Source organism: Arvicanthis niloticus, chromosome 5 (genome assembly GCF_011762505.2).
Source record: "Arvicanthis niloticus isolate mArvNil1 chromosome 5, mArvNil1.pat.X, whole genome shotgun sequence".
Taxonomy (NCBI): domain Eukaryota; kingdom Metazoa; phylum Chordata; class Mammalia; order Rodentia; family Muridae; genus Arvicanthis; species Arvicanthis niloticus.
In genome coordinates, this window is record NC_047662.1 from 27,941,225 (window position 1) to 27,960,546 (window position 19,322).

At 43.5% G+C, this 19,322-nt stretch overlaps 1 protein-coding gene across 3 annotated transcripts in view; it reads right to left on the minus strand.

Annotated features, from left to right (window-relative positions):
• Nucleotides 1–530: 530 nt before the first annotated feature.
• Nucleotides 531–19,322, minus strand: part of Clspn (claspin) — a 33,810-nt gene continuing 15,018 nt past the window's right edge. For 2 of the 3 annotated variants that reach the window (XM_076934194.1, XM_076934197.1), the window contains exons 10-26: nucleotides 18,623–18,840; nucleotides 17,102–17,277; nucleotides 16,720–16,784; nucleotides 15,778–15,974; nucleotides 15,347–15,501; nucleotides 14,017–14,246; nucleotides 13,422–13,533; nucleotides 10,954–11,029; nucleotides 10,454–10,551; nucleotides 6,766–6,930; nucleotides 6,540–6,661; nucleotides 5,031–5,158; nucleotides 3,677–3,779; nucleotides 3,030–3,112; nucleotides 2,664–2,825; nucleotides 1,641–1,790; nucleotides 531–1,392 (exon numbers count right to left, since the gene is read on the minus strand). In XM_076934194.1, the coding sequence (XP_076790309.1) occupies nucleotides 1,680–1,790; nucleotides 2,664–2,825; nucleotides 3,030–3,112; nucleotides 3,677–3,779; nucleotides 5,031–5,158; nucleotides 6,540–6,661; nucleotides 6,766–6,930; nucleotides 10,454–10,551; nucleotides 10,954–11,029; nucleotides 13,422–13,533; nucleotides 14,017–14,246; nucleotides 15,347–15,501; nucleotides 15,778–15,974; nucleotides 16,720–16,784; nucleotides 17,102–17,277; nucleotides 18,623–18,840 (2,201 nt within the window). In that variant the 3' untranslated portion in view covers nucleotides 531–1,392; nucleotides 1,641–1,679. The remainder of the gene's footprint in view (nucleotides 1,393–1,640; nucleotides 1,791–2,663; nucleotides 2,826–3,029; nucleotides 3,113–3,676; nucleotides 3,780–5,030; nucleotides 5,159–6,539; nucleotides 6,662–6,765; nucleotides 6,931–10,453; nucleotides 10,552–10,953; nucleotides 11,030–13,421; nucleotides 13,534–14,016; nucleotides 14,247–15,346; nucleotides 15,502–15,777; nucleotides 15,975–16,719; nucleotides 16,785–17,101; nucleotides 17,278–18,622; nucleotides 18,841–19,322) is intronic. The other variant, XM_076934195.1, reaches the window with a different exon arrangement.

The window sequence follows — 19,322 nt, forward strand, 5'->3', positions numbered from 1 at the left end:
AGTACTGATTTTCTTCTATTTAGTGGTCAGTTCTTTTTTTCATTTCTCCCAAAAAGAGCATGTGGAAAGGTTGGTGAGACTGCTCAGCCTAGGTAAGGCCCTCAGTTTGCTCCCAAGTAACTTACCACTCACAAGGCGTAAGAAGGGGGCGCAGGAGGGGATCTGTAGCCTCACTTCTCAGCTTTGTTGCTCAGGGGGATGAAGGGTGCCTATATTAGGTGCTTTTTATAACACGCAGAGAGCAGCAATATCCATCACCTTGGATTGAGAGTAACACTGAAGTACATGGAGGCCAGCTAAGGAGAAAGTATCTCTTAGAGGACTGGGGCAGAAGAGGACTGGGGCAGAAGAGGACTGTATGAAATCTCTCCTCAGGACCAGCTCTGAATTCAGACCACTAAGTGGGTTATCTGATCACTTCCTGGGGATGGAGATGCCAGTGAAGGGCAGCTGCGGCACCCTGGACACACAGTCCCTGGGAGGAAACATACTGAAAATGAAATCCTCTCTCAATATAGGCATTGACGGAAGAATCAACACTGAAGCTGGACAGCAAACCCTGCCCTCAAGGCAATGAGATTTATTGAAAACCTACATACATATTAAAACAGCTTTATACACATTTCTCCCATTACAAGATTACAAATATACAAATGTGTGTTCTGTCCAAGTCAGCATCCTGAATATTAAAAAACAAAAACAAAAAGCCCTAGCACCCAACAGAAAACCTACATCTTAATTTCATCAGTTGAATAGGCTGCTTTATGTCTCTCAATAAAAGACAAACATAACCTCATCCAATGTCCCATGCTCAGCTTTCGACCCTGAAGCCCAACATTCACTTGCAATGGTTTTTGCAAAGCAGCAGTGAGTTCAGTTCTGATGGGAGAGAATTGGTCTATGTTTCTGAAAGCCCAGTGGCCGGCAAGAAACTCAGCCCAAGAGCAACAATAAATAGTGGTCGGGTTTCTGCAGAAGGTAGGTTTGCTCTCAAACAAATGCTTTAAGGTGAGACTCTAGTCCCAGGGACAGTTTCTTCTCCATTGATTATCCAGTGTGGATGGGCACTGGGTATAACCCTTTATCTTCTTCCCACACTGCAGACAGTGAGGGATAGCCTCTTTCTGAACTAGGTACCAGCTTAAGTCCTTATTTCAAAGGTGATAAAGGTTAATCAGAGATCAAGTCTAGACACTTACAAGACACAGAAGGAACAGGAAGATGCAGGAGCAGGTGCGTGATTCTTGGCCTGTTACCGTGTTAGGGGTCATGTGGCTCTGGAGGCCTCATCCCAGGGCTGGCTTTCAGTGCTTTCTGTAATTTTCTATAATGCCACACTTTCTTCCTCCTCCGAACACCTCTACTTGAAAGTGGTGTCAACCCAGGAAACTGCTAGGAAAAAATGTCAAGTGCTTAACAGAAGAAGCGAGACTTCAATTATTCCGTAAGTCGATGCTGGGAACTCTGCCGTGCTAAGATTGGTGGCCAAACTGAAAAATAACACTAGGAAAGAAAATGCTGTGGAGAGCTGTGTGGTGGGGAGAAGGGAAGCTCTGCTCATAACGCATTGATTCTGAGGGAAGGAGAGGTCATCGGTGGAAATAGCAGCCCCACCCCTCTGTGCCAGGTGCCAGACCTACTTTGAGTACTTTCGACAGACGCTGGCATCCTGGATGGTGTTAGCTTTCCAAGTATCTGAAGATGCTTCGCTTTGGTCCTGGACTGCTACCGTTCGTCTTTAGCCGCTTAGGAGATGGTGACATCATTGATGATGGTCCCCTTCTTCTCACCTAGAGAGAACACAGAAGGACTCAGAGCCAGCTCAAGACACACACAGGTGCTTTCCCTCAGTGAGTTCCTCAGCACAGTTACACAGACAAAGTTTGAAGGCAAATTTAAAAGCTGATGAGCTGACTGTCCGTTGGAACAGCAACTCCCCTATAAATTCTTGAGACTTGAAACATTCTAATACTATAACAGCTGTCGTTTAATAATTCTTATTTCATTTTATTTTACTTTTTTGGATGTATGTGATGTATGCATGTAGTGCATGGTGCATGCATGAGCACGCACATGGAGGCTGGAGGATGCTGGGATCTTCTGCCATTGCTCTCTGACTTGTTCCTTTAAGACAGTGGCTCTCTCAGAGCAGAAAGTTTGACACTTCAGCTAGGCTAGCTGGCCAGCAGCCTCTCTCTGCCCAATGTTCAGATTACAGAATTGCACAGCCATACAGCTATGCCTGCCATTTATATGGGCTAAGATTCAGACTCAGATCCTCATGCTTGCACAGTAAGTTCTCTTACCTGCTAAATCTCTCTCTCTCTCTCTCTCTCTCTCTCTCTCTCTCTCTCTCTCATGCACACACACACACGTTTTTAAAAAATATAACAAAAATAACTCTGGGACTGAATGGCTTAGTGGTTAAGGTACTTGTTCTTTTTACAGAGGACCAGATTCTGTTTCCAGCACCCACAGTTTAACAGCTATCTGTAACTCCAGTCCCAGGGGATCTGGCACCCTTTTCTGGCCTCCCCAGGTACCAGACACACACGTAGTGCATGCACATACATGTAGGTAAAATACAAACTAATCTTTACAAAGCAAAAGACAAACGCCCACAAATAAACTCTATTTGGGAAGTTCCACATATCAATCCCTACCTGAGGCTTAGATGAGTCCTTTGCTGTCTCTGCCTTGGTGGGAGAAATCGTATGAAAGACAAAGTTTCTTGAGTTTCGGGGAGCGCTAGGGTTGAGGTCAGACAGGGCAGCAAGTTTTTGAAGCACGGCTTTGGGCTGGTTTAGCAGGGAGCCTGTCTTTAGCTGCGGAAAGAAGAGTTACCTGATATCAAACCACAAATGCCAAAAGGACGAAGGGCGTCTGTCTATCCTCATCTGCTTAGCCTGGTACTGAAGGGATGCATTTCTACCTTATGCTTGACCTTCCCACGTCCTGTGTCCACCTCCCTCCTGGATGACAGACTGACCTACAGACCATGATGTCACATTAACATGGTCCCAACTGACCTGGTGAGCACCTCCTGGTCTGATGGCTTCGAAAGGGTCACCGAGCACAGCCTTCGCTTCCTGAGCCACCACGGCACGACCGGCTGCAAAGAAAACACGAAGAGAAGCGCTCTGGGCAAAGCTAGTTACAATTCCTTCTACATTTAAACAAGCCAAGAAGCTTTAAAAGCTGACATAATAAGAACTCTTGTTTATTTTATACTTTAAAACAATAGCAAGTGTCACTAAGGAGACAATGAAGTTGAGCTTGTCAATCAATCATTAACGAAGACTAATATAAGAGAAAACAGTAGTTGGAGCTGTGTAGTACCACATGAGAGAAATGGTTCTGGCCTTCAATACATTGATGTTCAAATGCTAGCCCTAACAATTGAGTGGATAAATCCTGGGCAACTCAGAGAGAAGCCACAGGGCACCAGCCAAGCCTCAAAACATGAGGCAAAACAACTATATAAACCTAAGTACAATTTCTGCTGACCAATAGCTTAAGAGCCAACTTCTGCCTCTCCTCATCTCCATGGCTCCTTTAAGACAGTATTACAGATGGCTTATGTTAGCTGCCACAGTCCCTGAAGGTTAGAGTCCCCTCCAGGGTGCCAGCACTCACAATCCAAGCAGCCAGACTAAAATAAGAAGGAAGCGCTCACCATTCTTCTGCAATGCTTTGGCCGTGACTTTCTTGGCTAGCATCATAAACTGACTATCTTCCCCAACGTCCTCTTCTTCAGCAACAATTTTTCCCTGTTGAGCCTGAACATGGTGATCATACATTATTAGCCAGGTATGGTGGCATATGCCTATAATCCCAGCACTTGGAGAGCTGAGGCAGGAGGATAACCTGGTTTCGAGGCCAGTCTGGAATACATGACAGACCAGCCTCTGCCTCCAAAACAAACAAAACAAACCCATGCAACATTAGATTACCTTCAACTTTTCTAAATAGTGTAAGGGAGTAGGAAACATGGCTCAGTGTTAAGAGCTCTGGCTGCTCTCCCAGAGGATATGGGTTCAACTCCCAGAACCCACACGGCAGCTCACAACTGTCTGTAGCTCCATTTGCAAGGAGTCTGACACCCTCTTCTGGGGTCTGCTGGCACCAGGCACACATGTGGTGCACAGACATATATGTAGGCAAAACACCCATACATACAATAAAATTAAAGGCTGGGCCTTTAATCCTAGCACTCTGGAGGCAGAGGCAGGTGGATGTCTATGAGTTTGAGGCTGCCTGGTATACAGAGTGATTTCTAGGACCGTCAGAAATACACAGTAAGATGGTGTTTCAAAAACAAACACAAAACAAAACAAACAAAAAAATAATATATACAAAAAGAAGATATACAAAAATGTAATATATACAAAAAGAAGATAGGCCGGGTTGTAAAGCCTGGCTACTACCATTTGTTTTCCTTTTTATAAGCTATGCTGCCTTAGACCAAAAACATAGAAGAGCTGGAGAGATATCTGAGTGGTTTGGAGAGGTGGCTGAGTGGTTAGAGATGTGTGCTGATCTCCTAGAGGACCTGAGTTTGGTTCCCAGAATGCACATAGGCAGCTCACAACTGCCTGGAACTCTAGCTCCAAGAGACCTGATGCCCACTTCTGGCCTCCACAGGTACTGTATTCAAATGTACTTCTCCCCCCACCCCACATGCAAAACTTCAAGTATTTCATATTTTCAAGACAAGGTCTCATTATGAACTTTGGGCTGGCCTGCAACTCACAGAGATCCACCTGTCTCTGCCTGCCAAGTGCTTGGATTAAAGGCATGTGACACAACTCCTACCACTAAAATACGTATTTTTTTTAACATTGGACAGTTAGCTGGAGAGTTACTTATGGTAACCTTTTCAGTGTGTGTGTGTAGGGGGGCAAAACCCAAGATTAAAAGGATTAAATATGTTGTTGCTAAGTTTATATGGCAGGTGAAGTAGCTGAATCTCCACCACCCCCACCCCCAAAACTTGGTGAAAACGGGCAATTTTCTTAGACTGTTTCTACCTGTTCCCGAAGCCACTGCTCTCGTTCAATTCGCTCCTTCCTCCACTTGGCTTCGGTCTCGTCAAGCTGTTCTTCAACCTGATCGTCATCGGAATCTCTGTGAAACAGATCCATCTGGGAAGTATCATCTAAAGGAAAGAGGGAAGGCGTTCAGCATTCGGTCATCCTCAGAGGGAGTGGTCAGACAGACACAAAACAAACCCCTATCTGCTGAGCATTTTGATATAAACCTTTTCCAGCCACAAAAGGAAACCAACGGATACAGCTACATCTACCACACAGCCTGGTGTGTAGGTGGCTTTCTGTTTGTGTTTTTTTTTTCCCCCAGAAAGGGTTGCAAGTAGCCAGGTTGGCATTGAACTTGCTATTCAGCTAAGAATGATCTTGTCTCCTGATTGTCCTCCCTCCTCCTCCTCCTCCTCCCAAATCTTGGGTTATAGGCATGTAAGGGACAGTCTGACATAGTTTCCTGCCCCTGAACAGAGCCAGCAGGGTGTGAGCTTCATGAGTGTCGATGGTTCCTGTGGGTGAAAGGCTTGTTTGTATAATAATGTACACATTTCACGTTCTTCCTTTAAGGAATGTCCCCTCTGCCAAGGTTAATGACTCCATGATAATCAGAGACAGCATTAGTCTGGGAGGTGAGGACATGTCTATGTCTCAGCTGTGACCATCAGGACAACCCTTAAGGTGGTAGGACAGAATGCTGAAAACATGAGTTTGAAAATATATACTTTCTCAAAATATAAGGATGCAATATGAATTGTACAAGGAGCTTCACAGATTTAAAGGAGCAGAGGCAGCAGCACTGTGAGCCAACTTATCAGAAGGACACCAAGGAAGGAGATAAAGAGATTGAGGGAGTGGTGGTCACAAGGCAAGATTTAATAGTTTAAATGTAGGATTTTTGCTTATGTTTACAAAGGCAGGTGGACTCCTGAGTGCAGGTCAGCCTGGGAGAGGTACGGTCCCACCCAGCTATCTTATTGTCTGTGTTAGTACTTGCTGTCTCTTTCTAAGAATTAAGGGGCTGGGGAGTCACGGGATAATCAAAATGGAGTAATGATTGAATTCATATGTAAAATAAAAAAAAAAACTGGGCTTTTGATCTGCAAGAGATGAGCTATCCAGAGAGTTTTTAGAATAGCAAGAGAACTGCCTTGAGAGCAGAACACAGAAAGAGAGCAATCTGGAATGCTGTCTCGAGCAGAACATAAGCCCTCAGCTTGGACTCAAGATTTCACTTTTAGTCATTTGTTTCACCGCTCGAGGATACCCGTTTTGTCAGAAGCCCTCCCTAAGCTGAGGCAGGTCCTTGGCACACAGCCATGCCCAGCTGTTTTCTAATGTGTTTCTGGGGATGAAACTCAGAGCACCTGTGTTCTAGGTAAGCATTCTACCAACTAAGCTACATCTCCAGCCTCCTGGTTTAGTTCTGATTGCCATTTACCATCTTAAAGTGGACAAATATGTATACTGGAACCATTTCTTTCTAAAGGACCAAGATACCTATGTGTTTCCATCGGAATTTTCTTGTTCGTCCAGGCCCGTCGCTGTGTAGATCTCCGTCAGCAAGGTACCGCTCTTGATATAGTCGCAGTCTCCGCTTATCGTCATCCAACATGGTTTTCCTACAACAGAAGCAACAAGGCTCTGCACACCAGGAACACTCTGCCTGGTAACATGGCTGCCTTGAGGCTTCTTACTGTGTAGAAGGGCTCATTAGAATACTGACATGTGTATTTTCTTGATCTGACTCTCCAGCTCCTCATCAGACGGAAGCACCTCATCGATGACGTCCTCTTCATATTCATCGATGTCTTCTCCATCATACTCGTCTTCACTTCCCACATCACTGCCCGACACCTCTGCCTCATCTTCCAAGTATTTCTTCAGTCTCCTAGAAAGCAATTTGAAAGATTAGAGACTAGACAGTGGATACATACACAGAATACGGATACAGTAAGAAAAGCAGAAAGCCACTGTGGTTATCCCTGTCCCAGTGGATAGCCCCACATGATGGCCCTCATCAAACCCAGGAAGTCAGAGCGAAAACAGAGCTGAAGGCAGGATGGGCTTAGTGAGGCAAGGGCCACGTGGAGTGATGGCTGTCAGGATTGGGGAGAATGAGAGAGGGCAGAGAAATGTGAGCAGAATGCATTGTATACATGTGTAAATAGCCAAAGGGTTAATAACAAAGAAAAGCAGAATGTAGAACCATTAATAGTTTAAATGTATAACACATTTTGATATCTCAAGTATTCTTTTGATATTTAAACGCTGGACACTTAACCCAGACCGTGTGCCAGTTGCAGTACTTTACAGATGGTACCATTACCCTATTATCTCTTGTCACTTGATAGTTAAGAAAGAGAATGCCTGAGAATCAAGGAGAGTAGAAGCTACAACCCTAAAATGCCACTTGTTTGTTCTGGAAGGAACTAGAGATGTTTGTATAGAATTTGTGAAAGGAGGCTCAGAGAGACCAACAGGTTCCCACATAGGAGATGACCTCAACCTAGCTTGGGCAACCCTACAGCCAGAAAACTTTAAAAATGTATTTTGTGTGAGTGCCTCATGTAGACACCCTTGTAGGTGATAGCTCTGGCTTCCACTGTGTTATGGGATTTCTGTTTCAGCTGCTTCATTGTATAGTCCAGGCCAGCTGACCCACAGGCTCCCAGGTCATTCTGACTCTGTTTAAAAAACAATCAAACAAACAAGAAAACCCAAACCAACCAACCAACCAAAAACATTTAAAATGACTTGATTATTTTATGAATGTTTTGTCTGAGTATATATCTGTGCACCACATGCCTCTAGAAGATAAAAGGGGATGTCAGATCCCATGTAACTAGGGTGACAGTTTGTTGTGAGCCATCATGTGGGTGCTAAGAATTTGTTGGGGGCCGACTTTTAGCAGAAAGCGGCTATCAGCTTTGCAGCCATCTTGAGCCATATACCCTGACATGAGACTTGGATTACAATAGCCTACAACAGCTGAGAACACTCCGATAATCTTGGTTTAGATACCTTGAGATTAAAGGTGTGTGAGATTAAAGGTGTGTGAGATTAAAGGTGTGTGACTTAGAATTATAGAGATCAGAGTTAGAGACAAGACCTAAGGGCATGATTAAAGGTGTAACTTAGAGGCGTGGCTTAGAATCAGACTATAGAAGACAGAACCAGACATCAGACCAGAGAGAGAGATTCATACACATCAGACATTAGGTAGAATCTGCCCTCACCCTCGGTCTTGCTGAACTCCGACCCGCAGACCGGAGCAGCAGCTTGTGCCGGGATACAGTGGCCACCCAAACGTGGGTCGGCCCGGGCCTCAACATTTTGCTCAGGCCGAGACATTTTTTTAGCCGCCCCAACGTGGCACTAGTGCGGTCCCCAACATTATTTTGGCGCCCAATGTGGGGCTAGTGCGGTCCCCAACAAGAATTGAACCTGAGTCCTCTGGAAGTACAATAATAGCCACTGAGCCATCTCTCCAGGGCCCCATTCTCCTATCTCTTATGGTGCTGGGAATTATAAAGCACACCGACACACCCAGCTGGCTTGCTTCCTACCTTCCAATATGTGGGGTCTGGGGATTGAACTCAGGTCACCAGCCTTGCACAGCTACCAGTTTCACCCAGAGCCATCACCCGGTCCCAGAACTCTTAATATTTACTACATATTTAGGAGTACCTGCTAGAAGGTTCATACTAGTTTGTTTTGTATTTAAGCTCATCAGTGCTAGAGAATAGTATGATACAGTAAGACCAGAATTCCCTGTTGCTGGAAACCATTACAGTTTGTCTTTTCTATTTTCTTTTTTGGTGAGGTGCTGGAGACTGAGTCTACAGCCTTGAGCATGCTAGGCTGTTCTCTAAACCCCTCTAAACGTCAGCTCTACTCTTATATTGTATCCTCCCTCTAAATCCTAGGCTTCCTGGAGAGTTGCTTCAAGGGTCATTAGTCACCAGGCTTCCCAGGCTTCTCAGTAATGTCGCTGAGCAGTTCAACTTTGGCTGCCATTCTTTAAGGACTGATTTGAAGACTTTTGCAGTTTAATAAAGTTTAACAATTACTACCTCTAGGGGGAAAAAGATCTAGTTATATCCTAAAGCTGTACAAAAAAGTTAAAGTGACAGGTGACAAATGAGAACCCCAGCTGGATCCTAAGAGAATGAAATGACAGGCCAAAAGAAACAATATAAATCTAATAGAGATCAATATGACGTCCTGGACATGAATCTAAAAGTCATACACATGGTATACGTTACTGAATTTTTATTAAATTATGTTTGTGAAATCCTTTAAAATTACAATACTATGGATGTGCTATGAGGAAAAGTCAAGATGCAAAATTAAATACATAGGGAAATTATTTAAATCTCAGATGTATAAGAATAGTTGCATGAAAAGTTATGAGGAAATTTATTATCAACGCTTTCACATACATCCTGGTCAATGGTTATGAACAACTCCCTCCCCTTTCTCCTCCCTCCCTAGCCCTCATTCTTCCCTTCGTGTTTGTGGTGCTGGGGATGAACCCAGGGCTTTGTGTTCACTGTGCAGTGCTTTACTATTGGGCTATACTTCCAACCCCTGTCCGTCTGTCCATCCCTCCAATAGCCTCGCTACCACCCACCTACCTACTTGTTTTGGGGGGTATGTGGCAGAGATTAAGCTCAGGGCCTCATTCATACAAGGCCAGCACTCTACCAAATGACCTATATCCCCAGCTCATATATTCTTTTGAATACCCTAAAATAAAAAGATTTACTCTCATGACCAGAGCGACAAATATTTTAAAAATAAGAAAATTAAGCAGGCCATTTGCCCAAGATGAGAATCAAGAAAACCAGGAATTACAGACTTCATAGGCGCATAGGGAGTGGCTCAGCTCACCTGATCTTGGGTCACATGACTAACACCCATCTAGCAAACAGCCAGAGCACACCTGAGTAGAAAGAGACTATTCCAGGACGAGAGTAGGAAGCAACGCTCCTGGGAAAGTCATTAGGTCTGGGAGGAATCCAGAGATATGTCATATTGGCGCCACTTAAGGAAACCACAACCATCTCTGAGGATTCAAGAAGTGGCCACAGAAGGATTTTTAAAACAAATTCATCTGTGTGCATATGCATGCTCTGGCATAGGCCTGGAGGTCAGAGGACAACTTTTGGAAGTTGGTTCTCTGCTTTCATCGTGGGATCTAGAGAGACTGGCAGTCAGGGTTGCATAAGAAGCACTTTTACCTGCTGAGTTATCTCATTTGCCTCAAGGCCACGAAGGAATTATTTAATTTATGTTAATAACAAAAAGCAGAAACCAAACCAACAAGTTTACGTAAAAAGGTAACAGACAAGCTATACCTCAGCTTAGGAGAACTGTCTAGAAGCTGAAGGCATGGACAGAACACCTACATTTGGCGTTTCATCTTCTCAGACTGCTTCAGGAGCTCTTCCTCATCGTCCTCCAGGTCCAGGGCCAGCTCCTCGTCACCGGAGTCACTACGGTCATCCTGCAATGTCAGAGCAGCAAACCCAGTTACACAGACAACAGGGATCACAGGAAAGGAGTGCTGCCATGCCTCGAGCATATAACAAAGAGTTGTGTGCTCTTTCCCCTGATCTTAAACTTGTTTATTTTTGTAGACAGAGTCTTGTTGTGTGGATAGGCTGGTCTCGAACTCATAAACCTACCTCAGCCTCCCAAGTACTGGGATTACAGGCACATACATGGTCCTGGCTTTGAGCTCCAGCATCATGTGACAAAACAAGAAGGCAACAAGAGGATTTATAAAGTTCTGTCCCCATGCCTCATTACAGGACATTGCTTCTGGTAAGACTCTAAGCTCAGAATTCTCAAGAACCGATGCAGGGGAGTACCTTGTGGAGCTTGGCTGTGCTCTCTCTGCACTTACCTCGTCACTAGCAAATCCATTCTCTTTTGAAACAAGCTGAAAGTCTCCAAATTCATCCTCTTCACCCTCTTCCTCCCTAGAAGATAAAACACTGAGTTATTTAAAGCACATCACAAGCAGCCAGCCAAGCTAAGGACTTAAGACACTTATTAGCACCAGTAATTGCTGTTAAGAAGCATAAAATGAGGTATTTTGTCTTTTTAAAAAGATATTTTTGAGCTTGATGGCTAAAGCATTTACTCTGCAACTGTGAAAACTGGAGGTCTGATCCACAGAACCCATGCCAATGCCAGAGTGGCCCACTTGTAATTGCAGCCTCACAAGGCAGAGGTAGGAGTGCTCAGGAGGGACTGACCAGAAAGACTGGTCATCCCTGGGTGTAGTGGTCCAGGCCTTTAATTCCAGCACTTGGGAGACAGAAGCAGATAGAGCTCTGTGAGTTTGAGGCCAGCGTGGTCTACAGAGTGAGTTCCAGGCCAGCCAGGGCTACAGAATGAGACTCAATCTCAAAAAAACAAACAAACAAACAAACAAAAAAAACAACAAACAAAACAACAACAACAACAAAACCCCCGGGAAAAATTATGTTGATAGTATCATATAATCAACTTCCGAAGTCCTTCAGCTGGCAAAACCTCCACACCTATTAAACAAATCTTCCCCTCTCCCCATCCACCATCTAATTTTGCTGTCTCTGTAAAACCGCTTATTCCAAAGACTATAACATATGTGGACTAATACAGTATTTGTCCTTCAGTGACAAGTATTTCTTGGTTCCTCCATGTTGAAGCATGTGTCATAATTTCCTTTCTATTTGGCTGGGTATGATGGTACATACTTAGCGGATGAAGCAAAAGGATTACCAGTTTGAGGTCAGCCTGAACTAACAGTAATTTCCAGGCCAGTATGGGCTGCATAGGAAGACCTGATCTCAAACAACAAAAACAAATTTTCTTTCTTTTACAGCCATTTAATGCATATAAATTTTATTTAGCAGATGTGCTGGCTACTTTTATCAACTTGACACAAGCTATAATCACAGAGCAGGGAGCTTCAATTGAAAAAAAAAAAATGGCTCCATAAGATAGAGTAGTATGCAAGCGTATAGGACATTTTCTTTTTCTTTTCATTTTTTTTTTTTTTTTATACTCATTGGTGTTTTGCCTGCATGTATATCTATATGAAGATGTCAGATCCAAAAACTCTGCTATGTGGTTGCTGGGAATTGAACCCAGGTTGTGTGGAAGAACAGCCAGTGCTCTTAACCACTGAGCCATCTCTCCAGCCCCCTTTCCTAATGAACAATTGATGGGAGAGGGCCCAGCCCACTGTGGTCATCCTGGACTGGTGGTCCTGGTTTCTACAAGAAAGCAGGCTGAGCTAGCCAGTACACAGCACTCCTCCACGGCCTCTGTGTCAGCTCCTGTCCAGATTCCTGCACTGCTTCAGCTCCTGTCCTGACTTCTGATGACGATGAACAGTGATGAGGAAGAGTAAGCTAAATAAACCCTTTCCTCCCCAATTTTTTTTTGTCATGGTGTTTTATCACAGAAACAACCTTAACCAAGACAGCAGTCCATTACACTCCCTCTTCATTTTGGCTATTATCAAATAATGTTAAACACAAATTATAAAAGCCTGTTTTATTCATTTATCTATAAGAAAGGAGTTCGTTTAGTGGGTCTGGCCTTAACTTTCTTGCCTTTATTTATTTATATATGTATTTATTTAATGTGTGTGCATGTACAGGCATGTGCAACTATAACTACACACGTTATAGGACTACTGGATTCCAAGCATATACCACACTAGGCTATCCGAGGTTTTTTGTTTGTTTGTTTTTTGTCTCAGGCATGTGCCACCACTCAGACTTCTTTGGAGCCAAAGAGGAACTGCTGGATCAGATGGTAATTCTATTATCAATTCTGAGAAACCACTGCACTGTTTTTCCTAGCAGGTCACCAAGAACAAACAGAGGTTCCCCTTATTTTCGTCAATACTTAGTTTATACAAAACTGTAGTCATGGGGCTAGAGAGATGGCTCAGTGGTTAAGAGCACTGACTTCTTTTCCAGAGGTCCTGAGTTCAATTCCCAGCACCCACATGGTGGCTCACAACCATCTGTAATGGGATCTGATGCTCTCTTCTGGTGTGTCTGAATCGTGTACTCATAAACATTAAAAAACAAACAAACAAACAAACAACAAAAAAACTCTTAGTTTTTTTTGTTGTTAAAGGATGTGAAGTAGTATCTCAGATTTGCCTTTCTCAAAGTTATTTAGTTCATTGCTAAACACAGAGAACAGGGTCTTAAAACTGTTTGGTTAATTGTAACCTTGGCTGTCCTGGAACTCAGAGATCCGCCTGCCTCTGCCTCCTGGGTGCTGGGATTAAAGGTGTGTGCCACCATGCCTGGCGGATCCTAGATTTTTAACCTTTCCGAGTTCCTGCCAACCCTTGAGACTCACCTGTCTGTTGGGAAGGAGCCTGAGCAAAGAGCAAGTGCCTCTTCCATTGGATCTTCTGGGCTGCTCTCCTTCTCCTGCTTCCTCAGCTCCAGTGGAGCCACCAGGGAGACATCTACCTCAACAAGGAAAGACCAGTAAGGAAGGAAACAACACCTTTGCTCTCCCTGGCCATCTAAATATTGACCAGCTCAATTCCGTTCTTAGGTAGGATGTGGAACAGTTCAGCATCCGTTCTTTCAACAAATCCTTATTCACACTTACTGTGTGCCAATCCCCAGGAAGGCAGTCATGAACAAAACGAACCTCCAATTACTTCATAGAGCCTACTTCCTGTTCCAGCAAGCGTGCAATATTTACTGTACAGCAGACACTGTTCTAACCTCTGTATATAGATTAAGTTATACACTATGATGCTGAAACTGAAGCAGTCCTAAATTGACACTGTCATTGTGAAGGTGAGACACCGAGGGAATTCCATCACATCCCTGTTTTCTGTGCACTTACACAGAGGGGCAAGAGCTTCTTTTCAGGACACTGACGTAAAGCTGACTGAAGTCTAGCTGTGGTAAACTGGACACTCTCACTGAATATTTACCTTGAGAAGGAAATTTGCCCGAGCAGAGATTCAGAAGTTCTTCCATGTTTTCTTTCTTGTCATTCTTCCTAGGCTGACATTTCTCCTCAGACTGAGATGTAAACTGCCCAGTGCACAAATCCAGCAGCTCGTCCATGTTGGCATCCATGGCATTCTCGTCCATGCTAGCCAGCGGCAACTGGGGCTTCAAAGCCTGATATCGATTCCGGTGATTTCTAATGTTTAAAAATCTATAAGAAGAGTGAAGTGTCAGAAATTACCCAGAGAAGAGACAAAAGTACAGGTTTAGAAGCTGAACGTGGCCAGCAAGATGGCTGAGTGGGTAAAGGCGCTTGCTGCAAACTCTGATAAGCTGAGTTCCATCCCCAGGATCCACATGGTGGAGGGAACTAGCTTCAGCAAGGTGTCCTATGACCTTCTCATGTGTACTGTGGCACATCTGTGCTCACACATGTACACACAAGATAAACAAAATGTAATTTTGAAAAATTATAAAAAGAAAAACAAGAAGCTAAATGTGATGAGAATTATGAATTTCAAGGTTAAGGGATTTAAAATCACCATGGAAACACATCTCTGAGTGTGTCTTCAAGGGGTTAGCTAGATTAGGTTAAAAGAGGCAGGAAGACCCACCCTATCTGTGGGTGGTACCATTCCATGGGCCTGGGTCCAGGACTGACTAAAAAGGATAAAAGAAGTGAACATCATTCATCTCTTTCTTCTTCCTGACTATAGAGATGATGTGCCCCATGCCCGTGCTCCTGCTGCTGTGACTGTCCCACTGTGACACACAGTATGCACTGGAACTGGAACTCAAAATAAACCTCCTTCTTTAGGGGCTTTCTCAGGTATCTTGTCAGAGCCACAAGACCAGTCACTAACACTGCGTCTCAACTCAGGCAACAAGATCTAAAGGTTAGCCTCATGCTAGCCTAGGCAGGGAGGATGGGCAAGGTCTGTCAAAAGGTGAGGTATAAAGGCTAACCTCTAGGGTCTAACAGTGGCTTCTAATGATCCATCAGGGATGGCTGCCATATCCCAATCTTAGCCAACAACCAGAACACAAGGGGATGAACAGAGAAAGACCTTACAATTCAAGGTCTGTGTATTTGAAATAAGATCAGAGAATAGGAATGTCATCAGGGGGTATTTACATTTTATTTTCTGGAGACTTCGTTCAAATTCGTGGAATATAAGACTAATGGTTGGGACACCTTCTCTTTCTCAGAAGAGAAAGCGCAGATGGAGTGGCAGAAGCTCATTTTATTTTTAAACAAAATTAAGCAGCACCCAGCCTTATTCCCACCCACAGAAACACAAAACTACCTACCCATCTGCATCCAACAGTTGGCTCTGAGTGTCATCTTCCAAACAGAACTGGAAGTCTCCTGCTCCTAGGAAAAGTGTCTTAGGCTCTGGGGAGGCGGTGTACAAATCCTGGGAATCCTCTATGGGAAGTGAAGGCTCAGACAGCTTTCCTGAACTCTGGCACCAAAACAAAAACAAAAGCAAAACATTTCACAAATGCCATCCAGTGTCATGACAACAACAGAAGTTGCTACTTGCACTATGTCATCTGCTCTCAGGCAATCACAGTTGAGGAGGACAATGCATAGTCAATGGAACCTAAGGAAAACTACTTGTAAGCAAGAAGAACGCCTGCTAATACATGAAGCCGGTGGGAGTTGGCTGGCTCGGATGCACTCTGTTTAGCAATGTGGGAAGTGAACAGAGGAGATGAGAACAACTCTCCCGCCTTACCTTAGAAGCAGAGCTGATCAAACTGCCTCGGAACAGCCCAGGGGACGGTGATCTGAATCCTGCTGTAGGGAGAAAACTTGCCCCACGGCCTGTCTGTCTGTTGCAAGGCTGATACGATGGAATCGTGGAGCCAATCAGCTCGAAGCTGCTATTGTGGCTGCTCTCCTTTGTTAGCAGTGAACTCGAGTCATCTTCATCTAACGAGGAGGAGAGAAATAGCATTGTGAATACAGAAACGAGATGCACTTGCTTAGGAAAGAGTTGCAAATCGAACAGGTAAAATTCACTGGCAAACCACTTAAGTTCTAGGCTCCAAGTCATTCTGTTAAAGGTAAACTGATTTACAACAGCATTGTACACTTAGGGCTCATTACTCTGAGCTAAGTGACACATGAAAGTTCTCTTCCTTCTCTTCTGTTTAAATACATACCTTTCCTTGATCTTTGCATAGAAATATTTCATGTTTCACTCAATCAACAAATCAACATACACCTATTCAGGACCTACCATATGTCCATGGTCAACTATAAATACATAGCCCAGGGGCTGGAAAGATGGCTCAGCAGTTAAGGGCCTTTGCTGCTCTTGCAGATGACCCAGGGTCAATTCTCAGCACCCACATGACAGCTCACAACCATCTGTAAGTCCAGGTCCATGGGACCCAGAACCTTCTCCGACCTCTGTGAGCACCAGGTACACACATTCACACAGGTGCAACCCTCATGTTCACAGAGTAAAAATAAGTCAATTTAAAGAAAATAAATAAAAGTAGCCCAAAAAATGGGCCAGGAAAAATATTTAAAGTCATAAATCCCTGTCATTGCTACATGTAAGAATGTGCTATCAATAGAATAAAAAAGAAAGGAAGAAACGTTTGTGAGATTATGGCCTTTACATACCAGAACTAAGAAACATTCTACATACGTAAGAATCACTGCTTACCTAGTTTGTCAGACTGCTTGGCCATGTGTTCATCTGTTTCTGATTTTTCTTCAGTAGGAAAGTAACTGCAAAATAAAATAATAAACTGCTTGAGTATCTGTTCTTACTTCCTACTCTCTTATAAGAAATTCAAGGATGGGCTGGAGAAACAGCCCCATAGTTAAGAGTGCACACTGCTCTTCTAGAGGTCCCAAGACTGGTTTCCAGCTGCAGGGGATCCAGCACCCTCTTCTGCCCCCCTCAGGCACCTGCACTCACATGCACATACCCGTCCGTATACAGACAGATGCATGTGCGCGTGAGCACACACATGCACACACCTTTTAAAAAGACAAGTCTTCAGAAATCCAAAAGAATTTTCTATTTCCTTAGAAGAACTTACCCCATCTTAGAAGAGCTGTCTTTAAACAGAAGTAAGGTGGAGTCTGAGGAGATGGGCTTGGGGACACAGAGGGCAACAGACTTGCCAATGTCACTACTGGCATCTGTATTTTCTTTATCTGTTTCTTTTTCATCTTTGGTTTCCATATCTTCACTACCAAGAAGATATTCTGTAGTCTAAGCCAATCATGTAAAAATAATAATAATAATAATACAAGTCAAAAAATGTTAAAAGTAGGTCCACCCTTAGCCTGAAATATGGATTCTTGGTTATAGGTTATATATCAAGCATGAAAAGGTGAACTTAAAACAAACTAAGTCCAAGTACTATCAGTAACATCACTCCCCTGACAGGTTTTTTTTTCTTCTTCCTCTTCCTCCTCCTCCTTCCTCCTCTTTCTACTCTTCCTCTTCCTCTTCTTCTTCTGTTTGTTTCTTCACACAGCATCTCACCATGTGGGCCTGGGTCCCTGACTAGTCTGAACTCACTCTGTAGACCAGGCTACCCTTGAATTCAGAGACCCACTTGCCTCTGCTTCCTAGATGTTAAGATTAAATGTGTGTGCCACCACACCTGGCTAGCTTTTAGAGCTTTTCACACTCCTCAAATTGCTACAAAATTATGAAAGATTAGATTAGCATGCTACTAAGGCAGTAAGAGTAGTCAGTGTAGAGGAAGGATGACTGCACATCACAATCGGGCAGACTATATATAATGTGCTGCCCAGCTCAGACACTCCCTGCTCTTTCTTTACTCAGGGTTAAGGACTTACAATGTCTTTCAACCAAAAAGAAAGCTCTTTTCATACCGAACAGCCATATAATAAATACCTGCCTTCCCTGGGCTGCAAAACTACTATGGGACAGGGCCAGAGGTTCTTCTATAAACACCCCCCTTAACTAAGAATGAGGTGAATTTAGAAAGACTTCTTGTCTGAGAACTTATTCCCGACCTCAGCCTAAATAAGAACAATTGCTTTTCAATCTCAATCAATGACAAACAAAAAAGGTCTTATTAGCACGGTTATTTTCAATATAACACTATATTAAAATACATAAACTAACAGGAGAAACAGGGACACACACACAGCTGTGAACTGCAGGTATTCAATAATGCCAACAGAACTGTATGTGCTGAGTTTAGAGCACATACACAGATAGCTATTTTCATCCATCTGCCAAGCACACACATGATATACACACATACATACAAGCAAAACATGCATATACATTACACACACACACACACACACACACACACACACACACACACACACACACGGGCCTGGAGAGGTGTAGTACTTAAAAGCACTTTTTGCTCTTCCAGAGAACTCTGTTTCAGTTCCCAGCACCTAGCTAACAACTGCCTGTGGCTACAGTTCCAGAGGATCCAGCACCCTCTTCTGGCCTCTGCAGGCACTGCAGGCACAACACTCTTACACATAAATACTAAGTAAATCTTAACTCTAATCTTTCTCATATTCATCATAGCCAAGTATCAAAATTATATAATTTCCCTAACCTCCTGAATGTCTTGATCCTCCTCCTCCTCCTCTTCCTCTTCTACCTCCTCTTCTCCATCTTCCTCAGACTCATCTGTCATTTCTTCCTCTTCCTCCTCCTCTTCAAATCCATCTTCATTATCTAATTTAAATAATGCTTGGCGCTTCTGCCGCTCCTCAAGCCTTCGGAGTTTCATTGCCTCCTGCAACTTAGCTTTTAGCATCTGCAGTTTTTCACCTGAACAAAAAAATAGTGGCATGCTTTGGATATGACAGACTACAAGGCACAAGAAATAACCATGGAATTTAAGCAACTCAATACAAATGTAAGCAATTTAATACAAACTCTATTTGGCTTTTACTTATTTCGATGTGGGAGAATGTCTGTACCCAGGTGATTATAAGTAACTGTTAAAAGGAAGGGAAGGGAACAAAGCTTCAGAAGTCTCTAACTCAAAGCAATAGGGATGTAGCTCAGTAGGAAAACACGGTTAGCATGCAAGGGTTCCTGGGTCTGAGTCTCAGCACTGGAAAAGTCTCTGGCTCAGAAGTCATGAGGTAAACAGTGATACACTTACTTACATAAAAACAAACAGTTAAAAAGTAACATGCTAAAGTGATAAGCCTTCTGCCTCAGCTTCTCAAACGCTGGGATATGCACTTATGTGCACCAGCATACTTGGCTTCTCTCTATATTTTTCTACAGTGAATATTTATTAC